The sequence below is a fragment of the Haliaeetus albicilla genome, chromosome 23 (genome assembly GCF_947461875.1).
Source record: "Haliaeetus albicilla chromosome 23, bHalAlb1.1, whole genome shotgun sequence".
Taxonomy (NCBI): Eukaryota; Metazoa; Chordata; class Aves; order Accipitriformes; family Accipitridae; genus Haliaeetus; species Haliaeetus albicilla.
The window spans coordinates 12,998,415-13,023,647 of record NC_091505.1 but is presented as its reverse complement, the minus strand read 5'-3'; the positions used below and the strand labels follow the sequence as shown (position 1 = coordinate 13,023,647).

The window sequence follows — 25,233 nt, the reverse complement described above, 5'->3', positions numbered from 1 at the left end:
AGCCAGTCAGAGCTGGAGACAGGACTGCTCCACCTCTGGGCAGCTGTTCATATGGTCTGTGTGGCTCTGTGGCCCCTCACCTCCCCACACCAGCCCCACAGGGACCCAGCATGTGGGAGGCTGGCTCTGGGCACCTGTGGCTCTGCACAGTGCCTTTCATGGGTAGCATTTTTGTGGCCATGGTTGGCCACAGCAACAGGGAAAGAAGGCCACACAGAATGGTGGTCCAAGTTGACTATAGGTGGAGATGTGGCTATTTTGGGAGGGGTTTATGGATGGGAGAGCAATTCTGGGAGCTGTGCCCATCCTGCCAGCATCTTCCCCACCGCAGTGGGGCTGAGACTGCCCCAGGGCAGGGCAGGACTGTGTCTCCCTCCTCTTGGTTTTCACCTCTCCTGTTTTCCTCTGTGCCTCTGATCCCTCCACCTGTGCTTTCTGTGCAGTGGACATGGTAACCCTGGCCACGGCCTTGGAAATCTTCAATGAGCATGACCTGCAGCCCAGTGACCGGGCGATGGACGTGGTGGAGGTCATCCACTGCCTGACTGCCCTCTACGAGAGGCTGGAGGAGGAGCGGGGCATCCTGGTGAATGTGCCACTCTGTGTGGATATGAGCCTCAACTGGCTGCTGAATGTCTTTGACAGGTACCACTCCCTCGGCATTCCCCTGAGCTGTGGAGCTGCCATGCTTGGAAGGAAACCTCCATGTTACTCTTCCAGCTGGCAGTGCTGCAAAAAGGCCCTGGCCACTAGCGAGGGGGCTGCCTGGTGCAGGCTTGCCTTGCTGACCCCCCTGCATAAAAAAACCCTCCAAAACATTTGCAAACCTGTGCAATATCTTGCTTTGCAGTGGCCGCAGTGGGAAGATGAGGGCTCTCTCCTTCAAGACGGGCATTGCATGTCTGTGTGGAACAGAGGTCAAGGAGAAGTTTCAGTGTGAGTGCCCCGTCTCCATACCCCAGGGCCTGGTGTGGAGTAACCTGGGGAAAGCAGAACTGTTTCCTGGCTTAGCCTTCTTTGCCCAGGAAGAGCAGAGAAACAGCTTTCCTGCAGTGACTAATCTGCTTGCATCACCACCTCTCCCTCCCTTCCTCCCTCCCTCCCTCCCCAGGCCTACGCTGCCTAAATTAGGAGGCATTTTTGCAGACTGACTAGTGCTGCGGTGATCTTGCTTGCATGGCACTATAAGGAACAGTGCAGAGAAGGCAAACAGGCAACAGTTATCCAGTGCTTCCCAGAAGGAAAAAAACCCGGGGGTGCATGGCTGGGAAGTAGGTTTCAGCCAAATTAAAGGAAGCCCCTTTCCTCACTGCATTTTAACCATGGTACTCTCTGCCATGGGATACTGTGGAGAAGTTAGCATAAGAAACATCAAGGGGTTAAATAGAGGGATTGGGCAGATTCATAGAGGACAAGCCAGCTGTGGCTGTTAAAGAAGTGATGTATGTAACCTGTCTCAAGAAGACTCTAAACTCATGGTTATTGGGAGCTGGAAGGATACTGGTGAAGGTTATTTAATCATAGCTCAGTTTTTCCTTCTGATTTGAGCTCCCTGCTGGAGACAGGCAATGGGGCCTCTGGTCTGATCCACACACTGCTGCCCCGTGCCTGTGTCCTGCCCAGTGTATCAGGGCATCAGCCGTGTCTCTAATGGGGCTATGTGTCCGTCCTGCCGGCAGATCTCTTCAGCCAAGTGGCGAACACCGGGGGACTGTGTGACCAGCGGCACCTTGGCGTCCTGCTCCACGAGGCCATCCAGGTCCCACGCCAGCTGGGGGAAGTGGCGGCATTTGGGGGCAGCAACGTGGAGCCCAGCATCCGTAGCTGCTTCCGCTTTGTAAGTAGGGTGCCATGGCCCGTGCCGCCCCCTCTGCAGCAGCCATGCTGGGGAGAGTCTCTCGGAGGTGGCAAGGAGCTTGCACACCATCACAGCTGGGTCCCAGCTCTAAGTAGCCCCTTCCTCTCCCCTCCCCAGAGCAATGGGAAGCCTGCCATCGAGGCATCCCAGTTCCTGGAGTGGGCCAACCTGGAGCCACAGTCCATGGTGTGGCTGGCCGTGCTGCACCGGGTGACCATAGCTGAGCAGGTGAAGCACCAGACCAAGTGCTCCGTCTGCCGGCAGTGCCCCATCAAGGGCTTCAGGTAGGGGTTGTGATATGGGACCTTGGCCCCCAATGGAAGTACATGGTGTCCTGCAGGAGGGAGCTGAATTTGCTCTGTGCTGTTGGGGGAACCTAGAGCTCTGCAGCAGCAGTGTTTCAGGCAGGCCAGACCAGGTGCCAGCAGAGGGGAAGGAGCAGGATGCTTTTCTGGGGACTTATCCATCAGCACTGTGGGTTCAGTGGGGTGTGAGAGCAACACAGACCACCTCTGTCCCCTGCTGAGCTCTTCTTGGGCTCCAAAATGATGTGGTTTTGCTGACTCTTGCTGCTTCTCTGTGGCCTCTTGATCTCTCCAGGTATCGGAGCCTGAAGCAGTTCAATGTGGATATCTGCCAGACTTGCTTCCTCACTGGGCGGGCCAGCAAGGGCAACAAGCTGCACTACCCCATCATGGAGTACTACACCCCGGTATGGAGCTGGGCTGCGCTGGGAGGGTCTTGGCTCAGAGCAGTTCCCCATCAACGGCAGCAGCCTTGCGATGTTTAGGCTGGTGCAGCTCCAGAAGTGGATCTCTTGTGTGTTTTTATTTCCCTCTGCATGCTGGAGGTTGCCTGTATCCCTGCTATTCTGGGGCTCGTGGTGAGCAGGATGCATGGCACCCACCAATGCCCAGTTTGGCTTGTGCAAGGCCCCGTGACAGGCTGACAGAGCTGCCGTGTGCCCTTCCTGCTTCCTCAGCTGTGTCTGCCTCTTCCTCTGTGGAGTTCGTGCCCAGCCTGAAGGGACTTCTTTCCTGTGGATGCTGACATGTGGTCCCCCACTTTTCATTAAGCAGCCTCTTGGTAATGTTTGTGTCTCTGCAGACTACATCCAGTGAGAACATGAGAGACTTTGCCACAACACTGAAGAACAAATTTCGGTCCAAGCAGTATTTCAGCAAGCACCCGCAGAGAGGTTACCTGCCCGTCCAGTCCGTACTTGAGGCTGACTTCTCTGAGACGTGAGTTGTCTGTGCCCTGGGCTGTGTCTTTCAACCCTGCCTGATACGTGGGCTCCATGGATGGAAGCAGCATCTTAGCTGCAAGACAGGGTTCCCCTGGGAGGGCTGGAGGGGCCACTTGCTCTGGGGGTGATACGGCACCTAGTTCTTGGAGAAGCAGAGATTTCAGTCTCCCTCTCCAGCCTGTCCCTGGCTCTTCTCAGCCCACATGAGACCAGGGCAGCCTCTCCAAGCCCTAACTTTGAGCGAGAACTGCCAAGCCTTTCCGACCAGTGTACGTCTCTTCCAGACCAGCCTCCTCCCCGATGTTACCACATGCTGACACCCACTCCCGGATCGAGCACTTTGCCAGCAGGTATCACCACTGGGCACTCCTGTCACGCCAGGGCACGGAGCATGACTCCAATGGGTGTGGAGGGGTTTCGGGGCAGACGCGTGGCGAGCTCTTGCTGCCCGCAGCCCCCTCCACGCTTCCCAGCATGCTGCCTGGCAGGCAGAGGCTGGCTGTGGTGGCTCAGGCTGCAGTGCTGTTGGGAAGAGGCCTGCACCACTTTTCTCCTGCCTGGGACATGGCTAATGCCATGCAAATTGGCAGCAAATGCCATGCATTTGACAGCAGGTGTCTTGGTGATGAAGCAGCCTCCATGTACCCTCCTGCTCTTCTCAGTATGAGCTGCTGGTTGGATTCTCACCAGGCAGATCCCTCAATGTCTTGCTCTGCCTGTGCGCTCACCAGTGCTGCTTGCACACTTCCCATGGCTGCTGCCTTGTTGTTTGTAATGCCTCTGCTCTCACCATGGGTTCAGGCAGAGTGGGGACCCAAGGAGCACAGGGAGCCTGTAGCTCAGGCCCTAGGCTGGAGCTGGCATGCTTTCAGCCCTTTGCTTATGTGAAAGGAGGCTGAGCGAGCTGCATGGCAGCAGACCTTTATTCCAGAGACTGTCACCCGAGAGCAGCAGTGTCTTTTGTTTTCTAAAAAGGCAAAACTCTCTAGAGCCTGTAAAGGGGGGCAGATTGGTGCAGGCCTGCTGGGAGACCCTGCCAGAGAGGGGTCTTGCAGAGGCTGCCATAAGTAGCGTGCATCAAGCAGACATTCAGGGTGTCTCTGACCATATCTCAACCTGTTTCTCTTTCTTCCAGGCTTGCAGAGATGGAAAGCCAGAACTGTTCCTTCTTCAATGACAGCCTGTCCCCTGACGATAGCCTGTGAGTTCTGCCTCCTTTCCCTCCTCCTCACCTCCTGCCAAGTCAGGGCTCCTGTGGCTCCATCCCTGTCTAGCCAGGGCACAGAAATGCTTTCCTTCCCAGCTCCTTTGAGTCTGAGGCTCCTGGGCACCCCCAGCTACCCAGTGTTGCTGAGCCACTTCTGAGCTCTAGACCTGGAGCAGCCAGAATGAGCTTCCATATGAAACCATCTCCCTCCAGGCTGTCCTTCCCCAAGGGCACACAAATCTCATGAGACTGATGTTTCTCACTAAGGTGTTTCTCCACCTGCTGCAACAGGGACGAGGACCAGTACCTGCTGCGCCATTCCAGCCCCATCACCGACAGAGAGCCTGGGGGCAGCCAGCAGGTTCCAGGAAGCCTCAGCATGGATGACAAAGGAGAGCTGGAGCGAATCCTCGCCCACTTAGAGGATGAAAACAGGTAGGGGCACGGGCAACTCTGAAAGTGGGGTTTATAGCCTAAGGTGAAAGGGCTGGAGAAGCCTGGCAGAGCTCAGAGTGGAGCCAGGGGATAACTGCTGGGGCTGGAGCTGGGGATCAGAGGAGCTGAGTGGGCTGGTTTGGAAGGTGTCTAGGCTGAGCCCTAAAATGTTTATGGGACCACTCAGTGAGGGTGTGCTCTTCAAGGAACGGAGAAGACTCTGTTCCCCAAAATGTTCCTGCCTCCATCCCCAGAACCTGTTCCCCTCCTGAACCCCAAAATAGTTGAAGTGCACGCAGGGCACTGCTGTCTCTCTTGTCCCTGAGACCCTTGCAAACAGTTGTGGTACTGCTCTGGACCACATGAGGTGAGGCTCTAGGCAGGGTGGATTGGCTCAGGAGGAGGTGATCCTTTCCCTGCCCTTGTTTTCAGCCTCTTAGAAAGCAGTTGCATGTCTTTTTGTAAACTGCCTGAGGGGTAGAGCTGCAGGCAGGCCACCCTGTGGTGCAGGGACAAAGTCCAGGAGTGTGCTGGTCCGCAAGCTTCACATCTGGCAAAGCCTCCAGGATTGTTTTGTCTCTGAGTCATGGGCCATCCCCAGTGTGCAGCTGTTGGGTGTTTCCAGCAGGCTTTAGAAAGGAGAGCGGTGATGCTGACCTAGGCTATCTTGCAGGGTACTCCAGGGAGAGCTGAGACGTTTGAAATGGCAGCATGATGAGGCAGTGGAGTCTCCAACCTTGGCTACAGGCTCCCCCGAATCAGTGCAAGACCCACATAACGATGAGCTCCTAGCAGAAGCACGAATCCTCCGGCAGCACAAGAGCCGCCTGGAGACCCGCATGCAGATTCTGGAGGACCACAACAAGCAGCTGGAGTCCCAGCTGCACCGGCTGAGGGAGCTGCTGCTGCAGGTACTGTCAGAGCAAGGATCCAGGGAAGCCCATCCTTGGGGTGGCCTTTGCCATAACAGAGTTGGGGCAGTGGCGAAAGGGATGATCAGAAGTGGGGGAGGAGAAGGACAGAGGATGGTGACAACCCCCCTTCTCTCTCCAGCCTCCAGCAGAGTCAGATGGCAACAGTTCAGCAGCCTCTTCCTTGGCTTCCTCTCCGCATCAGTCTGAAGGCAGTCAGGCAAAGGAGAAAGAGCACAACACCCCTGACACGGAAGCTGCAGGTGAGGACTGGGGTTGGGCTGAGCACTCAGCCCCGCTCCCTTGGTTCAATGCTGCAGGAAGCTGCCTGCACCTTGCCATCCTGCAGAGATGCTGGCTGGTGAGGTGGATGCCCAGAGAGCCTGCTCACCACCACCCCATCTGCCCTCTTTCCTGCTGCAGATGATGTGGAAGCCAAAACCCAGGAAGTCAGCGTGTGCCTGGAAGACATCATGGAGAAGCTGCGGAACGCCTTCCCCAACTCTCGAGGTACTCGAGTGAAATCCCCCTCTCTGGCCTCTTACTGCTCCCTCAGATGAGGTTTTCCCCACAGAGCCCTGCCCCAATCCCAGCTTCCCTGCGACAGCCGATCCCCTGCAGCACCTACAGCCAAGAGCTATGCTGCCACGGTGCTGCTGGGACTGGTGTGTGGCCTGGGCGCAGAGAGGATGAGGAGAAGGTTTCACACCTGCAAGGAGAGGTGATCAGAGCTGCCAAGAGTATGGACCAACTAGATCCCCTCAGACGAGCTGCAAGGCAGCCTCCTGCCCTGCTTGGGACCCCACACCTCAGGGGGCTCCCCACTGCGAAGATGGACAGACCTGCCAGCATTGAGTTTGCAGCGATCACCTTGAGCGACCTCCTTGCTTCATCCCTGTCCAGACCCCTCTCCAGGAGAGGTCGAGGCCCCAGTTACCTGGTGAGATGGAAGCAATGGTGCATGCTCTCCTGGCTGCTCATGGACGGCTCTTCCCAGCAGGGATGGGGACTGGGGGATGTGTGTGCGGACAGTGCTCCACTCGCCCAGTGGGTTTTGGTGTTGGTCTTCCTGCTGTCCCTCTGTGCTCCAGCCCAGGAGCTGCATTCGGTCCCTCACCCAGGCTACCCATATGTGTGCTGGGGAGAGACATTGCTTGGTGCCAGCACTAACACGAGGGCGGGGAGAGCTTCCCTCTCTGCCCACGCAGACCCTCACCCACTTTCTGCCATCCCTGAGCAGGATCCTCCTGGCTCTGCACCAGCCCTGTTCTAACGAGGTGGCTCTGGGTCCTATTTTCCTGACCTCTTAATTTCTCTTTCAGGTATGACCTCCCTTATCTAACACCTCCTGTGAGCCAGAGGCTTTTCCTAACCAGCTACCTGGCTGCTTTCCTCCCCCTCCTCTCCCTGCCATGCTCCCTGTGCTGCGGCAGACCTTGCACAGACTCCCTCTGAGCCGGTCGTGCAGGATGCTTGCTAGCTCCAGAAGATATCAGGGGAACATAGGTCATGCAGGAGCGGGACTGTGGGCTCCACAGGAGGCTGGCTCGGTCACTCGGCCACAGTGTCGAAGCCTGGGTGGAAAGGTTCAGAAGAAAGAACCGAAGCCATGAAAGCTGCCTGTCTCCCCCAGTGCTCACGGGCTGCTGCCTTTGCCCGCAGCTCTCGGGGGATGCAGAGCTCAGCATCCTGTTCCTCTTCAGTTGTGCCCAGGGGTCTCCAGGTTTATAGGCACCAAAACACTCCTGGAGCCACCATTTTTAAAAAAACTCTTTCTAACAGTATCCAGCTGCCAGCCTTACGGATTGATCTCTCTCTGCCACCCAGGCCTCCGCAGCCAGCCAGGTACATACCTTTTAGTGGGGAGAGTCCCCGAGGTTTATGGAGTGGGGATGAGTCCATGTTAGAGCTTCAGCCCAGCTAGTAGCCTTATCTTGAGAGGGTCTTTATAACAGAGCCTTATCATTTAATTTGCATATATTTCTATATATTATATATATATATTCTGTACTTAAATACTCTCATGGACTCAATCCATAAAATTCTAATACTGTAAGTGCAGCTGCCCTTCACTTTCAGTCCAGCCCAGCATCTGTTCCCGTGGGGACCAGCACCTTACCCATTGCTAGTGCTTGCTCTGGAGCAGGGCCGCTGCAAGAGGAGCTCAGCAGAGGGCTGGCGGACTGGCAACAGGTACTCCATCCCACCTAGTTTCCTGGGGAGCTGTGCCTTTGCCATGGCACTGAGAGCCTGTCCTGCCTGGACCCAGCTCCATCCATGAGGAGCCCTGGCTTCTGCAGCTGCCAATCCCCACGGCACTGCAGAAATGGGTTTCTCCAGCCATAGCTCCAGCCCTGGGGCCACCAGCATGTTGGGCTGTGATGCAGGAGCATAGTGGTGCAGGCAGGCAGCAGGACAGGCAGGGCACCTCATTGCCACTCCCAAGGAGCAGTTGCCCTGCTTCTGTGCCCCAGTTTGAGCTGGGCTGAGGGGCAGGAGGCACTCGTTGGAAGCAGGTGAGTCCTGCCAGGCAGTGGAGGAGGCTGTTCTGCAAGCTGGCAGGGTAACTCTGGTGGTGGCTCCTGGTCCCAAAGGCTCCCTCAGGCTGGCTGTCTCATGCTGTGTTATGTCGAGAAAGAGGTAGAGTCAGGTGCTGTGGGGTGCCCCAGAATAGAGGCTGAGATGGCCCTGGTGCGCTGGGGCCACAGGCTGAGGGATGAGATGCCAGAGCCCTCTGGGCAGGGCAGGGTGCAGGCAGGGCTGCATGCTGGTGTGAAGCATCCTGCCCAAAAAAGGGCTTGCTGTGAGGACAGGGATGGGGCTGTTGTCACTGGCTGGGATGGGATGCAGTGGTGAGCTGTTTGGGGAGGTTTGGACCAAGGCAGTGTGTGGCAGCACAGGACAGTGCGGTTGTCTTCAGTGTGCTCTCAGAGGTACGAAGCAGTGCCCACTCCAGGGATTAGGTGGTGCAAACCTTACAGCCAGGTGTTCAGGGTCTTGTGCTGCAGTGTCCACTACCAGTGGTGCAGGTTGCTGTCCTTGACATCCCCTTTCACGCCCAGGCGAGCGGCAGGAGTACAGAAGCAGTGGCACTGGTGTTAGGCTGGCTGTAAGTATGCTGTGTCAAGCTGCTTGTTTGACTGTGGTGAGTGACCACATGCCAACCTGTGAGACCTGGCTGGAACCCCCTGTAATTCCAGTGGCAAGATGGGGGGACCGTGGGGAGGAGCAAGGCCTTGGACTGAGGATGAGGTCAGGAGTACCTGGCCTGGTAGGAGCTGGAGGAAGAAAAAGGCAGGATGAGGGCAGAGCTTCTGGCCCCAGTGCCAAGTGTGGGAAGCAGTGGTGGCCAGGCTGGGTGCTTGGGCTGTTTGGGAGCTGGGATGCGGCAGGGAGGGGAGCAGGCTGGCTAATGCTCTGGTAACCTTGTACTGTGGTGCTGCTGTCCTTGCTGCTTCACACCATCTCTGCTCTGGAAAGAGAATAAATTTGTATTTATACTGAGACCCAGATTGGTGCTCTGGCCTCTTCTATTCATGCACCTTGGCTGAGTCAGAGCAGCTCCTGGTGCTGTGCTATCCTGACACTGCTCCTGCAGGGCTGCTGGGACACAGATGTCCCTGTGCCCTGTGTCACCCTGGCTGTCCACACCATTCAAGGCAGAGCAGAAGCTGTGAGCAGAGCCCTGGGTTCCCCAGACACAGGTGCATGCCCCAACCACCATTTTCCTTTGCCCTCTTCCAGAAAGGTCTGCTCAGGGCCACGTGGCAGGCTGAGGGCTGGGGCAGGGTCTGTGTGGGGACAGTCCCTCTTCCTTGCCCAGGAACTTCTGCTATAGGAAACCCTTCAGCCCCAGGAAGGTTATAAGCAGCAGTGGGATGCTGGGCAGGCAGTCCTCTCCCTCCATACTTTCTCCCGGGAGTCCTATTAGGTTTCCAGTGCCCAGAGGTGTCCAGGTGCCTCTGCTGCAAGTGCTGCCCATGTTTCCCATGTCTCCATGGCACAGTGAGGGGCTCAGCTGAGGACTAGCCCACGGCAAGGCTGGGGGCTCTCAGTCCCTTCCTGCCACACAGAGTGCAGCCCAGCCTTGGCTGATGGTGAAGCCTGCCCAGGACTGATAGTTGTAGGGCTGGACCTGCTACCACCCTTGCCTGGATGGGCTGGTGGGGCTGGGCAAAGGCTTGAGATGGTGCTACTGCAGGGAAGTACAGGGACAGCACTCACACAGGAGAGTCAGGTGCTTAAATGGGGGTGAAATGCAGCCTCTTGCTCTTCCCCTTTCAAGGGTAGAGCAAAATGCCCCATCCCCATCCCTGTGCCACAGGCTCCAGTGCAAGGCAGGAGGTATGGGCTGTGATCAGGGAAGCCGGTCACGTCCAGGAACAAATCCAGCAAATGGTGCCAGGGAAGATCTTTTATTTCTCAGCCAGCAAAGCTCAGCGGGGCCCAGCTGAAAGGCGCTGGAGCCAATGACTTGGGGCAGGGAGGCAGCAGGCACTGCTGCACAGCAGGGCTGATGGTCCCTGGCAGGATGAGGACAGCATTGTTCCAGTGTCACTGCAGGGCCAGCCCCCAGCCCTGGGGGTTGCAGGGTACAGCAGCCCCAGTGGTCCAGCAGCCTTTCCTGCATCCAGGGGTAACTGGCCCCGCTCAGCGCTGGCCGTGCCCCAGGGTTGTGGCCTCAAGCTCTCTGCCCTCACTGCACTGCCCTGGGGGTGCATCATCCCCTTCCCTGGCTGCTATGGGGCAGGGGGTTACTTCTGCCCCTCCACCCAGCTCCTCCTCTGCCTCCGAGTGTCCAGCCTGGAGCACTGTCCTGGGGTTGAAGCTGTCTGGGGGGATATTGCCTTCCCCAGCATTTCCTCGGCCACTGCCTGCTGGCTGCTCCCCACAACTCCCCTCTTCCAGTGCCTCTACAGGTGTTTCATCCTCCAGCTCTGGGGGCCCCTTGGCTGGCCCCAGCCTCTCGCTGGATGGCCCAGGTGCTGGGGTTCTGCCTGGCTCAGCCCTGGCTGTGCTCCCCGTGCCAGCTCTCTCTGCCCCACTGGCTCCCTGTTCCAGTCCCTGCCCGAACCCTGCTGCCTCTGTCCTCCCCACTGCCTCATATTGCCCTACAGCCAGCTTTTCCCTCTCTGCTGCTGGGCTCTCTTCCTCGTCATCCTCCTCCACTTTCTCCTCCTCTGCTTTCTCCTCCTCCCTCTCCTCTTTTTCTTTCTCTTCCACCTTCTCCTCTTCTTCCCCCTCCTCCTCTCGCCCCCTCTGTGCTCCCCCGCTCTCTGGCTCTGCCCCAGAGGTGCCCAGGTTTCCTTCTTCCCCCAGTCCTGTCCTATCCCTCACTTCCACCTCCACCCCTGCAGCCTGCCCCTGGGCTGCTTCTCCTCCTGGCACTGCCCCTTCGCACCCAGCCCCGGGGGTCCCTTGTTCTGCTTGGTCAGCCCCTGGTTGTTCTGCTTCTTCGGTCCCTGCACGCCACTCCCCCTGCCCAGGGGTCTCCGGGACCCCAACCTTACCCTGGGGTGCCTCTTCCCGCAGCATTGCCCCATCGCCCACCTCCCTGCTCTCCTGCCCCTTGCTGGCCTGTGGCCCCCGGGGCAGCTGGAAGAGCCCCTGGTAGCGTTTCTGATCCTCCACATGCTTCTTCCTCATCCTCTCCCCCAGCTGCTTCAGCTCCTTCTTCACAGCAGCCGCCATGGAGGGGTCGAGGTGAGCCACCCGCAGGAAGTCCTCCCGTGCCTCCCGCTCATTCCAGACAGCAGCGTGGGCCTTCGCCCGCTTGAAATAGGCCTTGGCGTTATCTGCCAGGAGAGGAGAGCCCCCGGCGGGGGTCCTGCAGCTTGGGGCCACTAGCCACAGGAGCTGGAGACCCTGGGTACCCAGGGGACACAGAGCAGAGGTACCATCATAGGCAGGGGAACATAGGGTGGACACACTTGTAGGTAGGGGTACCATCATGGGCAGGGGGACCTGGGCCATGCACATACCACCATGAGCACCAGGGGACATGGGGTGCAGGGATCATCATGGGCGGGGGAACCAAGGTGGGCAAGGGCATCTGGATGATGTGTGACAACATCGTGGGCAGGGGGACCTAGAGGACACAGGGTGCAGGTGCCATCATGCACAGGGGAAACCAGGGACATGGGCACTGTCATGGGCAGGGGGACCTGGGACACAGGTTCTGCAGTGGACATGGGGAGCCAGATGACATAAGTAACATCACAGGCAGAGGGAGGGATGTGGGATGAGCATTGTCATAGATGGGGGATCCAGAGGACAAAGTCCCCAAGGGCCTTGGGCACAGCAAGGGGGTGGGATGCAGGGCACAGGTACCGTTGTGTTTCTGGAGAAGCTCCGTTGTGTGTTCCAGCACCTCATAGTACTCGCCCAGCTCCAGCTGGCACTGGCAGTAGTTGAGCACCAGTGGTGTGACCAAGCTCTCCAGCTTCAGCCAGCCATCCTCCCATGGCTTCTCCTGCCCCGGGGAGCCACAGTGGGTGGTTCACAGCTGTGGCTGTCTCCTCCTGGGCACTCAGGGCCCACAGGGGAGTGCTTTGCTGAGGAAACCCAGGCAGGGATGACAGGAGGTGGCTGGATCCTGCTCACCTTGGCCTGGAGGTTCCTCAGGCAGATGACAGCCTCCTGGTACTTTGCTGCCGCCTGCCTGAACTCCTTGTGGAGGACGAGGCGGTTGCCCTCACTGTGCAGCACGGGCACTGCCGCCAGCTTCTCCTCCTTGCTCATGGCCCAGGTGTCACGCTTGTACGCTGAGGGCTCCTCCACCTGCATAGGCAGGGGGAGCTGAGCTGCCTGCCCTGGCCATCCCTGCGCTGGCAGCCGTCCCCACCATCCCCCTTACCCGGAACAACTCCATGATGAAGATGAGGGGCTGCGGTGTCCGCTGCAGCTCATCCAGGTCATCATAGCCCGTGCTGTGGTAGTCAAACATGTTGCCCATGCCACAGCGGTGCTTTTGTCCTTCTAGGGGGTCCCGGCCCTCTGCAATCCTCCGCATGCCCCTGGAGACCAGGGCATACATGCCCGTGTGCTGCAAGGAGGGGGAGCACCATGCTCAGCTGCATGGGGCCAGCCTGCACCCCTTTCCTCTGGGGCAGCCCCCCTGGTACCATGGCTAAAAGTGACACCTGTGCACCCTGTGCTTGCACCAGGCAAGGCTAGAGCATCTCTGGGGTGCACGGTCCTATGCCCTGGCTCTGCAGAAAGGAGGGGAGTGGGTGCCTGCAGGGCCCTCACTCACGATGGCGTCGCACCAGAACTCAGCCACCTCCCCGGCTCTCATAGAGCTGAGCAGTGTCTCCCAGATCTCCAGCTTGAACATCTTGCCCACGATGATCTCCATGGGGATGCCAGCTTCCCGGCTGTCATCGATGACTGTCCGTTCAAAGTCATCCTTCAGCGTCTGGAAGTGGAAGGTGATCTGCCCCGGAGAAAGCTCAGTGTTGAGCCAGGGCAGGCACCGCAGTGAGAGCCCCCTGTCCCCTCCCCAGCCCCAAAGCCCTCTGCCATAGGGCCAGGACACAGGGCCAAGCCTGCTCCCGGTGAGGTGGTGGATTGATTGGCAGCTCTCCATCCACAGCAGGAGATTGTTCCTCCTACCCACTTGTCTAGACAGTAAGCAGATGGTGGAGTGTCTTAACACCCATCAGTGCTATATCCTGCTGCTCTCTTTGTATTCCCCCTTTATAACCCAGTACAAATTGTTCTCCCACAGCATACACCAGGGCCTGGCAGAACCCATGCTGATCTGCCCATACCCATGGGCTGGGCAATCTTGGAAAGCCCCAAGAGGTCCCTATTGGCACCACTCACTCATTTGACATGTCAGAAAAAGCAGATTTCCAGCAACCCATTGTGGCTGCTGAGCTCCAACAGCCCCAGGACAGAGGGAGGAGGTGGGTAACTGCACCAATGCAAGGCGAAGGCAGTGGGCAATGTGGCTGCCTGCGCCCAAAACAGCCCCTCCTGCACCCCACTTGCGAGGGATCTCCTGGAGATGGGATTTTCCCGTACCTGGAGCTTGGCTTGTGAGCAGGGAATCTAACCGTAATGGGCAGGGATGGTGGTTGCAGACCCACTCCCCTCTCCTAGGGCTTTGGGGTAACAACCAAGACAACTTACCTTGCTCCCATCCTGCAACTTCGGCAGCTCCCCTTGGCCTCCATGCAGAATCTTCTTTTTGACCCCTTCCACATTCAGCAAGTATGTTTCCTCCATGGCTGCTCCTGCCAGCCCCCCCGGAGCAGGTCACAGGCACATGCACACAGGCACACTCTGGCCCTTCCTAAGCTCCGCGTCTTCCTCAGGGTATCTCCCTTTCTTGTCTATCTGGACACACATGTCATGTCCCAGGGCTGCTGCTGGCCTTTTGCTTTGTGTGCTGGGGGCAGAGCTTGGAAGCTTTCTCCCCTTTCCCTGCCCTTCAGGTTGTGAGAGGGGCACACCCTCACTGAAGCCCACAGTGCCCTCTGTTGCGTTCTGGAACTGCCTTTCTAATCCTCTTCCCACCCTACCAGGTTAATCTGGGATTTGCCTGCCTAGTCTGTGAGGAATTAAAGAAACTCCCTGATCAGGAGGGCATTGTTCCTCCCACAGAGTGACAGCTCACAGGGTCCCCTTTGCACGCAGTCTCCCTCTGACCCAGCCCCACAAGGAGCATTTCAGTGAAGGAGCCCAGCAATGCTGGTGCAAGTGCCAGCCAGAGGCTGTGTGTGGTCAGGCACAAGCTGGCAAGAGGCAGTGCTAGTCTGTGCTCCAGAGACCACAGAGGAACAGACCAGGGTTGGAAACAGTACTTTATTAAGTCTGGTTTGCAGAGACAGCATTCCTCAAACACAAGAACAAGCTCCTACCAGGCCACAGCCCATCAAGTCCACAACTCAGTAAGATGCAGAAAGCTGCATGGCACTGTCCCAGGGAGAACTAAACCCCTCTGGAAGAATGGTGCTGAACATTTACAGTAAATGCTGTATGACTGCTCTCACAGGCATAGTCCAGTTCTTTAGCTGAACCAGCCAAGCCTAGCACAATGTATGTGAGAGCAAGTCTGGACACGTAGCCTCTAGCACTGCCCAGCAGCATACCTGGCAGCAGAAGAGCAGACTTCAGCATGGCAGACAAACACTTGCAGCTCTGCTTGCAGGTACCAAGACCCAGGCTCACTCCTCACTTCTCCATGAGGGACTCCAGCTGCTCCTGCAGGGACGTCATCTGGGAACAGAGAGTGAGGTATTACAGTAAGGTATGGCTGGGACTCCTGGCAGCTCCAGCCCAAGCGCTTCTGTGTCTGCAGATCTTCTACCTATGCCAGTGGCTGCTTTGCCTGTACATCACAGGGAGGCAGGCCTGGGCACCTCTGGGACAGAACTCAGCGCTGCCCACAAGCTGAAGCGGCACAACAGGAACCTGGGAGTAGGGACCTCCTGCCTTGGTACCTGGCTGAAGCTCAGCAGAGCTGCCCAGGCAGGAAATCGGCCAAGACCCTACACCTACTGCCTTTCTTGTACACGAGTGCTAGTGGGTTTCTGTGTCATGTTTTACCCCATACAGCAATCCTAGCAGCCTTGTACTGCTGACTAGACATGTTTTGGCTCACTGTTCCTCCAGAACAATCAACCCCATTTCCCATACCTCCTTGTGCCTTAGGAAGCTCCATGCAACTACAGATACAACCACACCTGACCTGTAACACTGGAGTTCAAAGCAGCTGGGGTGGTACAAGACTCAGGAAACTTTGTCAGAGGCCAAGCCTAGAACGGTGTTGTGCCCCAGTACTTCCCACTCCACTGTGGGAGCTTCCTCACCTGCTGCTTCTCACGCTCTTCCTGCTGCTTGAACTCATCCAGCACAGCCTGGAGACGGGTCTGCAGAGACAAACATGCCAGACCACAGTTACCAATGTGTTCTCAACTGAATGAGTGCTGGCACATGTCAAATGGTGCAGCAAGTCTCAAGCTGCACTGACAACCAGCCCCCTCATCTCCTGCAGTTTCATGGATTGTTTTGCCTCCATGGGGAAATGCTGGAGTGTGTATGGTCACACCACAGTTATTTTTAACCCAGCAGGCAAAGGCCCCTGTCTTTTCCAGGGCAGCAGCTGCATCAGTCTGCTGGATCTAATGGCAAACCCATGCTAAGGAAAAGACTTGAAGAGACCCCAGGAGAGCTCTCACCTTGAGGGCTAGGTTCTCCACTTTCATGATGAGATCTTCCTGGCGCTTCCTCCTGTCCTGGGTCTCCTGGAGTTTACTTTTCAGGTTGTCAATCTGTTTCTGGATGCCCATGACTGGAAGAGAGAGTGAGCTCAGACCCAGAGCAACAGCAGAGCTGGGCAGCGCAGCCTGCCTGGCACCCTGGTGATTCTGCTGTACTCTGCTACCCACTCACCTATCTGGTTGGACCCCTCATTCTCCTGTTGCTGCCCATCTGACTCATTCAGCTTGTCCTGCAGCTGCCTCTCCAAGTCCTCCTCAGTGTCCATGATGTTCAGGTCTTCATCATCATGATGATCCCTCTCATCTTCATCTTCACTGCTGCTGCTGATGTCATTAAATATCTCCCGCAGTTCATCATGTTCTAGCGGGGTGCAAAAGGGAAGAGGAAAAACACAGCTAATGACCTCCTAGCACCCTTTGCCTGCCAGGGACCACATCAGTACAGGGTGCCTGTCTCAACGCCCTCTCCCCTTCGCTCTGATTAGGGCTTACCCCAAAGGGAATGAGCCCAACCGATTAATTAGTGGCTAGAAAGAAAAAACACCAGCCTTCCCCACTGCACCTGAGGACCCATGGCCTTGCTTATGTCCCGACATCCCTGGGGAGGAGATGTCCAGGCTGGTGAGCGAACCATGGTTGTCTACTTCTTTTGTTTCATCTTCAGCAATGACTTCCCAGCCTAACAGCCAGAACAGATGAGTCAAGGAAAAAAGAAAAATGCAATACAACAAAAGAACGCTAAACACTGCAGGAGATCACTGCTCCTCCAACAAGACTGGTCTTGCAGCTATGGATACCCAGGGCGAACCACTCCAGCCCCTTTTTTTGATGACTTCTCCTCTGCTGTTACTCAAGTTCCTGCTCAGTACCACAGTACAGTCCACAAGGAAGGTCACCTTGAAGAAACAATGAGCTTTGAACAAAGCAAAGATGAAGCTCCAAAACTTCAGTGCCTCTTGTGTGCTTATCTCCCAGTCTCTCACGCCCACACAAAGCTGAACTTGTCTCTCCTTTCCACAACTCCCAGGTCACACATAGTGTCCCGTCCCCCACGTGAGCTTTTTTTTCTCCTAAAAGGATACGGACACTGACAGCTTCAGCATCTGTGCTCAGGAGACGCTTCACCTCTTTTTCCACATCAGGAGACTCAATATACTGGGCGAGGGAGGGGAAAGAGAATGAAGACACTGTGAAATGCCTCATGCACACTGCTGGTGCTGGTCAACTCCAACCCTCCACCTCTGGACAGAGCCCCATTTCAAGCCTCTCTTCTCTTATGCTTTCTGCTCAGCCTTTGCTCGTGCTCACCCTAAAAGTAATTTATGCACCTCCAGAAAGCAATCCATCTTTTTTGTGCTGACCTCCTTGGTGAGCTGTATGCTCTCACTTTTCTACTTATACTACTTATGAAATAAGACTTTCTGCATGTATTCAGAAGTCCTTGAGGTGCTGTTTCCTGATGGATGGTCAACTCGACTCCTCCCCATCTCACTCAAAAGAAGGTTTCATTTTTCACTTTTAAATTAGCCAGGAATCTTAATGCAACGACATCAAACCTCTCCTGTGGGCTAGAAGAAAGTCTCAAGTAATTTGTTTCCCAAATGTCACGCAAAATAGCACCCCATCCTGTTCTCAGAAACTGCAAAGAAGAGAAGAACAAGTCTTCCCAGCCTCACTGCGCTGCACCTCCCCAACACCTTGCCTGGCCTGTGCATATACACAGAGACAGTCTCTGAGCTCCATCTGTTGTCACTCCCCCAGCTGAAATGACAGTTATTCTATTTGTAGTGTTGCTTGTTGGGGAAGTGAACAGGCTATGCATAGAGAGATTTCAGCTGGGAAAGTAGGAATGAGTGATGCCTCATTTCCACGTGAGTCCCCCTTTCTTCTCAACGAGCAGGAAGAGATGCACTATAGCAAGGCAGCCACAGGAACAGAGTCCAGCAGTTCTCTGCACAGAGGATTTTGCCCTCAGGAGCACTTTGGAAAACATGGAGGAAACACCCAAAGAAATGTTTAAATCTACTGCCCTCTCTTCACCCTCATCTCGGGCAAGGAAACATGTGAAGCAATGTTAAGAAATTACATGTTTTTTGGACTAACAGACAGTTATAGCTCTAATGCCCCTGTCTTCCTATCCCTTGGTTATTGCATCTGCATCTGTGTGAGAAGCAACTCACCTTCTTCTTAGCTGTCTTCCGGAATCGTCTCTTTCGTACATTTTTCAGGGGAAGAGTGACTATGACAGAGGAAACAGATTGCATGTGTCAAGCAGATGGCTTAATGGGAGAGATGTATGCCAAAAGGGAGAAGATCCCCTCAGGAACAGAGAGCGCTCTGAAAACAGAGCAGCAGCACCCCCAGGACATGGCAGTGGTCAGTGCCGTGCACAGCTGTGGGGACACTGGGGTGGTGGGATGGAGGGGTTTGGCACGGCCTCTACTCACTGCCATGATTCCAGATGAATTTCTTCTCTCTGTCCTTGTCCTTCTTCTTGTTTGCCTTGGGGTCAGTGCTCACAGTTTGCTCTTCCAAAGGTGGGTAGAGATCACCATCCACAGTGCAAACAAGCATCTGGAATCCCCGCATAAACACAAAGGGTGCTTATCGTAACACAGGGACAAAAGGACATGAAAGCTTTTCTGGAAAATGAACAATGACTGCCCACTGCATGTTGTGAGCCAAAAGAATTCATGGGTACAAGAAACAAAATGTTTCACACGCAGCTCAGTTCATATCTAAACACAGCAGCAGCTAAACTGTTACAAGGACAATCACATTTCATGCTTCAGAAATGGGATTTCTAAACACCAAGCAGCGTGGGGAATTTTGAACTCCTAATATTGTGAGAATACAGAATCTGGCCATGTTATACTGGGTGTCCAGCTGTCACAGTGTACAAGGGTTTTCCTGGAGAGGGGAAGAAGGAATTAAGCTGTTGGGGCAGGCAAAAAGGACATCCCATACCTGGCAAATATCTGCTGTCTTATAGAAGGTTTTCTTGTCAATGGTTTTTAAGCTCTCGATGATGCAGGGCAGATCCACCAGCTTGGCTGCCAGCGGCACCCGGTCTACACGGACAATCCCGTGGCGCCCATCCGCTGTGGAAAGCCACAGGAGAGGTTAATGCTGTTGCTAAACAGCTAAACTGAGCAATACCTTCATGGGCAACAGAAATTTCAGGGGAAAACACATGCAAGTTGCACAGCTTCACTTGTAGACAGCCAGAGGAGTTTTAAGATGTCCTGATTCTGCTCACTCACCATGTAGCTCAATGGTGAGCCTGTCCTTCAAGTTGACACTCCCAGACTGTACCGCTCGCCGCACAGTGGAGGCATATTCCTGGGAAGGTTGGACAGACTTACATCAGGACTGGGTGTGCTTCCTCTGAGAATCACCGAAACCTTCTGTCCAGCCTACCCAGCTATAAACACCCCTGCCATCCCAATGCAGAAAAACAACTGCAAGAGCCGCAATGAAAATTGCGCCCTCCTCCCAGTGTTAATCCTGTGGCTCTGCTATTCCCAGTGCCCTTCACACCCCCTGACACGATACAGCTGTGACAGTGGTGTGAGGCCTCCGACAGATACCCTGCCAGAGGACCACAGCTCTGGGGGAAGTTATGGCTCCCCTCACCAAGCTCTCATGGTCTCAGCAGGACACAGTCTCAGCTTTATGCTGACCAATAGCATAACAAATAGCATCAAGTGCACTGACAGCCACAGCAACTGAAGACCCAGCACTTGCTAAAGCTCTACCCTTACAGAAATTTCCTCCCTAATCCTCTAAATTGTCTTCCAAGCCTCCTGCTCTGTGTCACAGAAATGCCTCTCAAGAGGAAGCCGTGGAAAATCTGTTCAAATGAGCGGGAATGGGCTGCCCAAGGCCAAAAGCACCCAGCCTGCTTCCATGTCCCTTGCCAGGTGCACAGATTTCCCACAGACTTCACCCACCTCGCTAATACCTCTCCCAAGCCCGGCGCTCGCCAAGCAAACTGGACTGAGCTGCCTGTAAAACCTGATGGCAGCCACTTCAGCTACACCAGACCGAACGGCCTCTTACCGGTGGCAGTCGCAGCACGAACTGGCTCTCCAGCTCATGCGGAGCATCGTCCTTGCTCTTACTCATCCTTTCTTCTTCAGCGTGGAACACGAGATACAATTACCTCGTCGCCAGTTAGGCTCCTACCAGGTAACCCCAGCCCAACACCCCCAGGGCCAGGCTCTCGCCCACCGGCGTCCCGCACAGGGGCGGCGGCGGGGGGAGCCGGGGCCTTGCCGGGGCTGCGCTACTGTCGGGACGACACCCCCGGCAGGGCCTGTCCGGCGCCCGCGGGCAGCCCCACGCCCCGCCGCCACAGCCTCCCCCGCCCCCGCTCAGCGGCCCGCGGCGGAAGCCAGGCCCGGTGCGCCGGTATAGGCCCGCCCGCTCCGTTCCGTTCCGCTCCGTTCCGTTCCGCTCCTCTCCGCCCGGCGCTGGGGGAAAGGTGCTGGCGGCGCACCGGAAGCGGCGGCCGGCGGCGGCGCTGCCATGGGGGGCGCGGGCGGTCCGGCCGGCTTCTACGTGGGGCTGGGCCTGGCCCTGGCCTCCAGCGCCTTCATCGGCGGCAGCTTCATCCTCAAGAAGAAGGGGCTGCTCCGGCTGTGCCGCCGCGGCCGCGCCAGGGCAGGTACCGCCGCCCCCGGCCCGGGGTGGGGGGCTCGGGCTGACGGGGCTTTGGGGGGCGCAAAACGCCGCGGTGCCCCCCCCCGCGAGCGGCCCGTCACCTCCGCCTCCGGCTGGTGGGCAGGCGGCCCCGGGCTGTCACTGCGGCTGCTCGCCCGCAGCCGCGTTGCCCGGACACCGCAGGCCGCGCCAAGCCTCCAGCCGCCTCCTTCGGCCGCCCCCCTCCTTGCTTGTGGGGCTTTTTGGTGTAAAAGTAAACTTCTTCCACAGGGAAAAGGCTTTTTGGTGTAAAGGTAGACTTTTTCCAGCCGTTGCCCACAGCCAACAAAGTCACATTTCTAGAACGGCTCACGCGTTCTTGAAATTGCAGTCTTTCAAATGCGGGAGAACCAGGGGATAAAATCTTTGCTTTTAGGGTAAAAGAATCGGTGCTTGCCCATGTCTGGTCAGGCCAATATATGACAAAGCAGGCAGACCCAAGGTAGCCTTGCACTTAAGAGATCAGGCTGCTCCCACTTGCTTCTCTGTTCTGGCAGGACAATGAGCCTTTTGTGTAGCTTCATCTGAGGTTTCTTCTTACTCTTTCTTCCTGACTTAGGGCAAGGAGGTCACGCGTACCTGCAAGAATGGCTTTGGTGGGCAGGGCTGCTGTGCAGTAAGTACCTGCTCTGAAACTGTAGCAAGACACACTTAAGAGTGTGGTTCTCATTGTTTCCAGTTGCTTTTGTGTTTTATTATCATGATTGCTGTTTGACTGCTTGATTTTTATCTGAGTGTCTGAGGATGTTATTGATCTAATTATAACTCTAAAATATTCTAAAGTCTCATGCATTTCCAGGTTTCCCTGCTAAACAGGAGTTGAGGAGCTGGCCTGACTGTGTTGGGTTAAGTGCTTCTGAAATGGTCTGCCCAGATGATGTAGTTATAATGGCACATCCAGCACTGTGGGTTTAGTGCTACAGCGATTTCAGCAGCTCTGTTTTACACTTTTCAACATTAATAACAAATTGTACTTGATTTACCCTTTAAAAAGCTGTAAAAGCTGTTCCAGGAGAAGAACATGACTTAGAAATACAAAATGGGTCAAAACTCCTTTCAGCTTTGAGGACATTATAGAAATATTTTTCTGTGGTTACTGCTCAGCTGCATAGCCATGTGTGACTAAGGATCACCAAGCGTAACCACGAGTCTTCTCTTCCCAAGAGAACCTAAATTGGGCTTCTGCTTGTTCTTGCTGGTGCTGTTCTTCCCTGGTTGCACGACATACCTCAGAGGAACATGGGATGCTTAGGTGGAAACTGAGGCTCTCTTCTGACTGCACTCTTTGATGCTCACCTGACAGTTTCTCTTGCAGTGGGAGTTGGAGAAGCAGCAAATTTTGCTGCCTATGCCTTTGCCCCTGCAACGCTGGTAACTCCACTGGGCGCTCTAAGTGTCCTTGTTAGGTAAGCAGCCTCAGAAACACCCTTACCTCACCTACCACCCCTTAGTGGTGAAGCAGTTGCTCTGCTTTCCTCTCTCTCTTCCCTCAGCTGCTCCATCTCTTGGCCTAATTGGTTTGGGTTTTTTTTACTATCTTTCAGTGCAGTTCTGTCCTCCACCTTCCTGAATGAGCAGCTGAATGTTCATGGGAAGATTGGCTGCATCCTGAGTATCCTGGGCTCCACGGTGATGGTGATCCATGCTCCGCAAGAAGAAGAGGTTTCCAGCCTGGAGTCAATGGCAGAGAAATTGAAAGATCCAGGTACTTAAATAAAAGGGGTCCTGTCAACTTCAGGCTTGGAAATGACAGCAGAAGGTAGGATACAATGTGGCTAGATTGGGAAGGACTGAACTAAAGGATAATTAAGCTGCTTCTTGTTCTGCGTGCCAGTGGAGGAAACATTCCCCGGTGTCCAGGATAGCATGTGGCTTGCCTTCTGTGGTGGGAAAAGGCTGGGGTCTCCATGCTTCTAAGCATGAAAGAATGATGACAGTCAAACAGCATTTAATGGACATGCTCAGAGGAATTACACCTTATTAACTAGCTCAAAAGATAGGGGGACAAGTCAGCTTCAGAATAGCTTTTTAGGACTGTCAGGTTCTCTTGACCCAGATGAAAGAGGCAGACAGGAAACCCTCTTTGCAGAGAGGGAGTCTGGGCGATGCTCTTAAGTCACTGGGTCTGTGCTGAAGCAAGGATGAGAACTTGGGTCATTAACAGTTACCAAGTGTGCTTTTTTTGTACTGTCTATGAGGTATAGATGCAAAAAGTGAAGAGCATGGGAATTAGCTGCAGCTGGCAGCAGAAGGGGTTGGCCTGTAGCAGTGCCGGGATAGGAGGGGGAATTCCTGTATATGAGGGTGGCAGTGATACGGCTGAGGGAAGACAGAGGAGGAACTTCAGGCAAAGATGAACAAGCAATTCAAGTTACAGCCAAGATCAAGTAGTCCTGATATTTAGAGGATGAATCAGGTTGCAAGGATATGATTTAGGCAATAGCATGAGTGGCAAAATAAGCCACAGGAGATGGAGGAAGGAAGTGCAGGGAGAAGAGCAAAGCAAAGTAACACGTAGATGCTGCTGCTCATTAGAGGGAGCGCTCTGGTAGGGCCTCGCATTCCTGTGATGTGGTGCTTTCCTCTTTATCCCACCACAGCCTGCAGGGTTCAGCTAGGGCTTCCTGAGACACCTGCCTCCCTCCTGGGCCTCCTGCAGAGCTGTGCCCCCCATCTTCCTGGTCAACAAGCCCCCCACCTCCACTAGTGCCGTAGAGCCTGGCTGTGCCCCTATCCCTTCCACCACGGGTGCTGTATCCCCTGACAGGCTGAATTGTGGGGCGGTGCTGTGATCAGCACCATAAAGAGCTGCTGTTGTCTCTGCAGCTTTGCTCAGGCTGGAGACCAACTCTGCTTCCCAACCCTGGTCCCTACAGGTGGAGGCTAAAAAGACAGACTGATGGGGCAGTTACCCGCCTGTCTTCCATCACTACTTGCTGTTCAGTTACATCTGTCACTGGTGCTACTGTTCTCTGATAGAGCTCTTTAATTCTTTCCCCAAGGATTCATTGTATTTGCTGTGTGTGTCCTGGTGAGTTCCCTTCTGCTTATCTTTGTGGCTGGACCCCGTTATGGACAGAGCAACATCCTGGTTTATGTTTTGGTCTGCTCTGCCATTGGCTCGCTTTCCGTGTCCTGCGTCAAAGGCTTGGGGATTGCCCTGAAAGAACTGTTTTCTGGGAAGCCAGTCCTGAAAGAACCACTGGGCTGGGTGCTCCTGGTGTGCCTGGTGATTTGCATCAGCGTCCAGATCAACTATCTGAACAAAGCCTTGGACATCTTCAACACATCTGTGGTCACACCTGTTTACTACGTGCTGTTCACCACAGCAGTCATGATGTGCTCTGCCATCCTCTTCAAGGAGTGGCAACACATGGTGCTAGACAACATCATTGGCACCATCAGCGGCTTCCTCACCATTGTGTCTGGCATCTTCCTCCTGCACGCCTTCAGGGACATGCCCTTCACCCCCGACCTCCTGCCCCTCTTCCTGCAGCAAGCCAGGGCAGACCTGCACACCTCATGGAGGAGTGCAGACAGACATCAGTCATGTCAGCACCAGCGTCTTCTGCCCTCAGAGGACAAGGGCTCTGAGAGTCCAGAGGAGGAAGAGGAGGAGGAAGGTGAAAGTGTGTGAGGAAGCCTCTGAACTGCTAGCTTTCTGCTCCCACTGCTGAGCAGCTCCACTGCAAGGTTGAACATGCTGCCTCAGCCGCTGCTAGCTACTGCTGCACTAGCAGGAGTTGGCAGTTACCATCTACCTGCATGAGATGGGTGACCTGCAACTGCCAGGAGGCCAACAGGGACAGCAGCCTCCTATGGTTACAGACAGGAGCCCTGGGAACTGCCCAGTTCCTGGGATCCGGTGCCTCTTCACTGTTCTTTTACTTGAAGAATTGATCCGCCCTCGTTAGGACACAGGCTTCAGCTGCGCAGAGGCCCGGAGCACTAACACAGTGCTAACCCTTACTGAATGCGAAGACCACGCGTTTGGGGAGGCCTCGCAGCATTTTAAGAAAATATACTTAGAAGATTAACAGTCACAAAATAATCTAACATGGTGCTAAGATTACACAGAGAGAAGATGGATGTCTGGCTTTAAAGATGACATACCCAGAATATTAATTCAAAAATTCCTCTGTCAAGAACTTGTTTTGCTCACTCTGCTAGAATTTATTTACAGATTCACATCCAAGAACAGACTACAGCCAAAACTGGAAAACTTCAGTGGTGCTGCCACATGCTGCTGTGGCTCTTACAGAGGGACCAGCCTCTTCACACATGTGCAGTGCAGGTTGATGAACGACCTGCTTACTGTATTCTATTAAAAATCGATTTGTTCAGTTACTGAGTAGCCAGTGATACATTTGTACCGAGAGCTGGGCCAGTGCTGAAAGGCGTGAAGGATTACAGGGGTAGAAAGAACCGTGCAGATGCTTGAGAGAAACTCAAGATAGGGACAGGAGAGGGAATCGCTTACACTGGGAACAGGAGTGACCTAAGAGTCCTTAGCTATTGAGGTAAGTTTCTGAAAGGTAACAGCTGTGTCCTCACTTATGTCCTCACTCATCTGCACAGCTCTGTTTAATACATCCTGAATTTGTTCCCAGGAAGGCTGCTGGCTACAAGCCACCCATGTT

General features: G+C 55.1%; 4 protein-coding genes across 13 annotated transcripts in view; 2 read left to right on the top strand and 2 right to left on the bottom strand.

Moving 5' to 3' along the window:
* DRP2 (dystrophin related protein 2) overlaps positions 1 to 9,166 on the top strand; it is a 30,700-nt gene extending 21,534 nt beyond the window's left edge. For 5 of the 6 annotated variants that reach the window (XM_069811210.1, XM_069811212.1, XM_069811213.1 and 2 more), the window contains 12 exons: positions 444 to 645; positions 851 to 936; positions 1,680 to 1,837; positions 1,976 to 2,142; positions 2,459 to 2,570; positions 2,966 to 3,102; positions 3,392 to 3,457; positions 4,243 to 4,308; positions 4,606 to 4,749; positions 5,423 to 5,660; positions 5,803 to 5,923; positions 6,084 to 9,166. In XM_069811210.1, coding sequence (XP_069667311.1) covers positions 444 to 645; positions 851 to 936; positions 1,680 to 1,837; positions 1,976 to 2,142; positions 2,459 to 2,570; positions 2,966 to 3,102; positions 3,392 to 3,457; positions 4,243 to 4,308; positions 4,606 to 4,749; positions 5,423 to 5,660; positions 5,803 to 5,923; positions 6,084 to 6,220 — 1,634 coding nt within the window. In that variant the 3' untranslated portion in view covers positions 6,221 to 9,166. The remainder of the gene's footprint in view (positions 1 to 443; positions 646 to 850; positions 937 to 1,679; positions 1,838 to 1,975; positions 2,143 to 2,458; positions 2,571 to 2,965; positions 3,103 to 3,391; positions 3,458 to 4,242; positions 4,309 to 4,605; positions 4,750 to 5,422; positions 5,661 to 5,802; positions 5,924 to 6,083) is intronic. The other variant, XM_069811211.1, reaches the window with a different exon arrangement.
* An 893-nt stretch (positions 9,167 to 10,059) lies between these two features.
* On the bottom strand, positions 10,060 to 14,190 carry LOC104316580 (aryl-hydrocarbon-interacting protein-like 1). 4 transcript variants are annotated; one of them, XM_069811218.1, is made up of 6 exons: positions 13,797 to 14,188; positions 12,916 to 13,095; positions 12,517 to 12,705; positions 12,264 to 12,440; positions 11,991 to 12,132; positions 10,060 to 11,455 (listed from the first exon to the last, which is right to left on the bottom strand). In XM_069811218.1, the coding sequence occupies exons 1-6, from the start codon at positions 13,890 to 13,892 to the stop codon at positions 10,311 to 10,313; spliced, it is 1,929 nt and encodes a 642-aa protein (XP_069667319.1). In that variant the 5' UTR covers positions 13,893 to 14,188; the 3' UTR covers positions 10,060 to 10,310. The 4 variants fall into 4 exon arrangements, with proteins under 4 accessions (XP_069667319.1, XP_069667322.1, XP_069667321.1 ...); XM_069811221.1 differs by lacking the exon at positions 12,517 to 12,705 and having other exon boundaries at positions 13,797 to 14,190; XM_069811220.1 differs by lacking the exon at positions 12,916 to 13,095 and having other exon boundaries at positions 13,797 to 14,190.
* A 262-nt stretch (positions 14,191 to 14,452) lies between these two features.
* On the bottom strand, positions 14,453 to 20,315 carry TAF7L (TATA-box binding protein associated factor 7 like). Its single transcript, XM_069811227.1, has 11 exons — positions 19,952 to 20,315; positions 19,153 to 19,231; positions 18,857 to 18,990; positions 18,337 to 18,463; positions 18,070 to 18,128; positions 16,972 to 17,044; positions 16,452 to 16,568; positions 16,062 to 16,250; positions 15,848 to 15,960; positions 15,479 to 15,538; positions 14,453 to 14,885 (listed from the first exon to the last, which is right to left on the bottom strand). The coding sequence occupies exons 1-11, from the start codon at positions 20,015 to 20,017 to the stop codon at positions 14,841 to 14,843; spliced, it is 1,062 nt and encodes a 353-aa protein (XP_069667328.1). The 5' UTR covers positions 20,018 to 20,315; the 3' UTR covers positions 14,453 to 14,840.
* A 5-nt stretch (positions 20,316 to 20,320) lies between these two features.
* On the top strand, positions 20,321 to 24,940 carry LOC104311548 (magnesium transporter NIPA2). Of its 2 annotated transcripts, none has more exons than XM_069811226.1 (5): positions 20,321 to 20,558; positions 21,153 to 21,209; positions 21,909 to 21,999; positions 22,138 to 22,298; positions 23,596 to 24,940. In XM_069811226.1, the coding sequence occupies exons 1-5, from the start codon at positions 20,420 to 20,422 to the stop codon at positions 24,228 to 24,230; spliced, it is 1,083 nt and encodes a 360-aa protein (XP_069667327.1). In that variant the 5' UTR covers positions 20,321 to 20,419; the 3' UTR covers positions 24,231 to 24,940. The 2 variants fall into 2 exon arrangements, with proteins under 2 accessions (XP_069667327.1, XP_069667326.1); XM_069811225.1 differs by having other exon boundaries at positions 21,897 to 21,999.
* Positions 24,941 to 25,233: the final 293 nt, after the last annotated feature.

Excerpts from the sequence above, each read along its gene's own strand:
- TAF7L (XM_069811227.1), bottom strand. The coding sequence starts at position 20,017 with ATGAGTAAGAGCAAGGACGATGCTCCGCATGAGCTGGAGAGCCAGTTC. Across the intron at positions 18,464-18,856 it reads AGACAGCAGATATTTGCCAG|ATGCTTGTTTGCACTGTGGA; the intron begins GTATGGGATGTC and ends CGGGGATTCCAG. Across the intron at positions 14,886-15,478 it reads AAGAGCGTGAGAAGCAGCAG|ATGACGTCCCTGCAGGAGCA; the intron begins GTGAGGAAGCTC and ends CTCTGTTCCCAG.
- LOC104311548 (XM_069811225.1), top strand. The coding sequence starts at position 20,420 with ATGGGGGGCGCGGGCGGTCCGGCCGGCTTCTACGTGGGGCTGGGCCTG. Across the intron at positions 20,559-21,152 it reads CCGCGGCCGCGCCAGGGCAG|GGCAAGGAGGTCACGCGTAC; the intron begins GTACCGCCGCCC and ends TTCCTGACTTAG. Across the intron at positions 22,000-22,137 it reads GCTCTAAGTGTCCTTGTTAG|TGCAGTTCTGTCCTCCACCT; the intron begins GTAAGCAGCCTC and ends ACTATCTTTCAG.
- LOC104316580 (XM_069811218.1), bottom strand. The coding sequence starts at position 13,892 with ATGGAGGAAACATACTTGCTGAATGTGGAAGGGGTCAAAAAGAAGATT. Across the intron at positions 13,096-13,796 it reads AGTTGCAGGATGGGAGCAAG|ATCACCTTCCACTTCCAGAC; the intron begins GTAAGTTGTCTT and ends TCTCCGGGGCAG. Across the intron at positions 12,706-12,915 it reads AGTTCTGGTGCGACGCCATC|CACACGGGCATGTATGCCCT; the intron begins GTGAGTGAGGGC and ends CCCTCCTTGCAG.